At 58.8% G+C, this 3,225-nt stretch overlaps 1 protein-coding gene across 1 annotated transcript in view; it reads left to right on the plus strand.

The window, feature by feature from the left end:
* The first annotated feature begins 215 nt into the window (after positions 1–215).
* PBK (PDZ binding kinase) overlaps positions 216–3,225 on the plus strand; it is a 4,043-nt gene continuing 1,033 nt past the window's right edge. Inside the window, exons 1-5 of the mRNA XM_026041117.1 lie at positions 216–424; positions 536–678; positions 1,274–1,443; positions 1,982–2,111; positions 2,727–2,903. Of these exons, the coding sequence (XP_025896902.1) occupies positions 216–424; positions 536–678; positions 1,274–1,443; positions 1,982–2,111; positions 2,727–2,903 (829 nt within the window). The remainder of the gene's footprint in view (positions 425–535; positions 679–1,273; positions 1,444–1,981; positions 2,112–2,726; positions 2,904–3,225) is intronic.

A 3,225-nucleotide genomic window follows, 5' to 3' on the forward strand; every position in this document is an offset into this window, starting at 1 on the left:
GGGGGGCCCCCAACCCCCCCTCCTCGTGGGACCCCCCGATCTCCCCTCCTCATCCCTGCAAGGAGGGGGGGCTCCCTGTCCCCCCCCCATGACCTGATGTATATACGGATATATACATCCCAGCCTTAACCTGACATATATACGGATATATATGTACGCTTTAATGCCACCCACAGGCAGCGGGTGCCGCGGCGAGGGGCGCCTCTTCCCGCCCCATGGAAGCCTTCAGGACCCCCCCGTGCCCCCGGGGCGGCCCCGGAGCCGGTGAGTGCGGGCGGGAGCCCCCGGCACGGCCCCTGCCCGCGGCCCCTTGCGCCCATCCCGCCGTCCCGGACGCGGGAGCAGCCGCCGTCACCATCCCGGCGTCCCCCTTCATGCAGAAGCTGGGCTACGGCACGGGGGTCAACGTCTACCTCATGAAAAGGTGGGAACGGATGGGACGTGGTGCCCTGGAGCCGGGTGGAAAAGGTGCCACGGGGCGGGAAACGATCCGTTTTCCTCTGAAATCCCGCCGCTTGGGAATCGCTCCCTGCAGATCTCCCAAAGGCTCCTCGTCGTCCCCGTGGGCCGTGAAGAAGATCAACCCCAAGTGCRACAAGAGCCAGCAAAGCGTCTATGAGAAGAGGCTCACCGACGAGGCCGAGATCCTGAAGAACCTGCGGCACCCCAACATTGTGGGTAGGTGCTCTAAGTGCCCGTCTCTTGGTTATTGCTGTTAGAAATACCTTGAGAAACTGTTTTGTGGCTTAATTTCGGCTCCAATCTGCCATAAAAACTCTCCCTGACAGCTGCAAGACCTCTGGCTTTCTCCTTACTTTAAGACACGTAGGTGCTGCCACTTCTACTGGAAGTGCTACGTGTGACCAGGGAACTTGGCTCTTTTTCATGCCTTTAATACAGAGAGTTGGAAACGTAAGCGTAAAGAGAGTTTTGACCTCTCAACAGAACAAATGTTTCCATTGCTCTTTGTGAAATGGGCTGTAGATACCTTACAGAACGAGGCTTTTGCTGGGCTGTTCTTCAAGATTTTTCCGTTTAATGCTTCGCCTGACGAGCCCTGCTTAAGGGTGGGAATGAAGCACGGAGGGAGAATGGTGAAATGGAAGCAAAAACCAGGGGGGCCTGCTCCTTGTTGTGGAGGGTCTGTCTCATCCCGAGGTTTGTGGCTCGTGTCTTTGCTCCTCAATGCATCTCCTTGGCTAAACCAGGGCTCTGAGAAGACRAATTCCCTCTTCCTCCCTGCTCCAGCTCCAACAAATCTCTCCGTGCGCAGGTTACCGGGCGTTCACCAAGGCCCACGACGGCAGCATGTGTCTGGCCATGGAGTTTGGAGGAGAGAAATCCCTCAACGACCTAATCGAAGAGCGAAACTCGGAGCGCTTGGGCCCTTTCCCTGCCGCTACCATCTTCAAGGTCGCCTTGAGCATGGCGAGGGGGCTGCAGGTACGTTCGACATCAATATTTAATATCAATGTATTAAAACCAAGGGCTCACCTGAGCTCCAAAGTGCTACTTTTCAAAGTAATATTGAGTATTTTGTGCAGTAAAAACCGGAGCTGTTGGCACTGGTGTCCTGCGGAGCTGCTGCCCTGCCCCAGCTGATGCCTTCTCCCAAATACCCATTGCCCTACTCGAGCTGGGGTGAGGTTCTTCACTAAAAGGCACCTCTAAGCCCCCAAACCAGGCTGAATGGAGCAACCTGCCCTGTGCAAGTCCAGGCTTTGCTCTTAATAATGGCAAATGCTCTTACTAATGCCAAATGCTTTGCTCTTGATCATGTCCAATGCACACCAAGGCTCGCCAGCTCAGCCTGCTTGGCTTGAGTGCTTCTGTTCTGCACGTGGTGCAGTTGAACATGATCTGCCCGTGAGTTTTTAAGGCTAAGTGTGTTAAATTTTAAGGTGTTGATGCTTTGCTGTCTATGTCTGATGTTTSCTCAGCACCTGCGTGTGGACTAAGTGTCTCTCTCTGTGCCTCCTAGTACCTTCACAACGAGAAGAAGCTGCTCCACGGAGACATCAAGTCGTCCAACGTGGTGGTCAAAGGTGACTTTGAAGCCGTCAAGATCTGCGATGTCGGCGTGTCCCTGGCCCTGGACGAAAACATGACCGGTGGGTTGGGCTCTCGGGAGGTGACACGAGTGTTTGGTGCTCAGCACTTGGCTCTGCGAGCGGAGAACATCTGAGCGGCCGCGTTCCTGCTGCCCTGGAGGACAGGGCTTGTGGTCTGGTTTGCTCTGCGTGTGGCCGCAGACCCACGCGTGGTGGCCGCAGACCCACGCGTGGTGGCCGCAGACCATCCAGGAGCTCCTTTCCAAGCTTGAGGGCAAGCGGCCACATCCATTCTCCCCAGTTATCCTCCAGCAAGGCGGGAGGCTCCTTCCCAGCGCAAAGCTAGGAGCGGGAGAGCTGGAGGCAACGCCCCGGCGCGATCCCATGGAGAGGAGCGTGGTTGAAGCGGCAGTTTGGGGGCAGGAAGGCCTGGTTTTTGCTTGAGGCCGAGCCAAAACGGGGCTCACGTTCTGCAGGGGAGGCAGGGCCCGCTCCCTGCGGAGCGATTGGGAATGTTGGCGGCCAACATTCCCAACCGCTCCGCAGGGAGCGGGCCCTGCCTCCCCTGCAAGGTGCTCCTCCTTGCAGCTGAGGCCGGGGAGGCTCTTGGTTTCCTGGCCTCCCTGGGGCTAAAAACCCAGCCCAGGCCTAAGCCAGGGCCTCCTGTCCCCGCAGTGAGCGACCCGGCCGCCTGCTACATCGGCACCGAGCCCTGGAAGCCCAAGGAGGCGCTGAGCGAGGACGGCGTCATCACCGACAAGGCCGACATCTTCGCCTTCGGCCTCACGCTCTGGGAGATGATGACCCTCTCGGTGCCCCACCTCACCCTGCCAGGGGACACCGATGACGAAGGTTGGTCTTTCTTCGCCGCTGGCCGCTCGCGGGCTGCCGAGCGACTTCTCTTCGCGGCAGCGTCGTATTTTCCGAGTGGGGTGGAGTTCTTCCAGTTCACGTGGGCACCACCTCTACCCGTGCAGCTGGAAAGCCATCAAAGCCCGTGAATCCGCTCCCTCGGGGGCTCCCTACGGAGCAGGGAGCAGCCGCAGCGAGCGCTGGGGAGCAGCCCTGCCCTTCTCCTGCCAAACACCTCGCCGTTGGGCGGCCCGAGTGTTTGTGCAGGTGCCTGGCGCCGCTTTCAAGCTCGTTTGGAGTAACGGCGGCCGGGCAGGGCTTG

This window comes from Nothoprocta perdicaria, unplaced genomic scaffold (genome assembly GCF_003342845.1).
Source record: "Nothoprocta perdicaria isolate Ctin4 unplaced genomic scaffold, notPer1 scaffold_101, whole genome shotgun sequence".
NCBI classification, from domain to species: domain Eukaryota; kingdom Metazoa; phylum Chordata; class Aves; order Tinamiformes; family Tinamidae; genus Nothoprocta; species Nothoprocta perdicaria.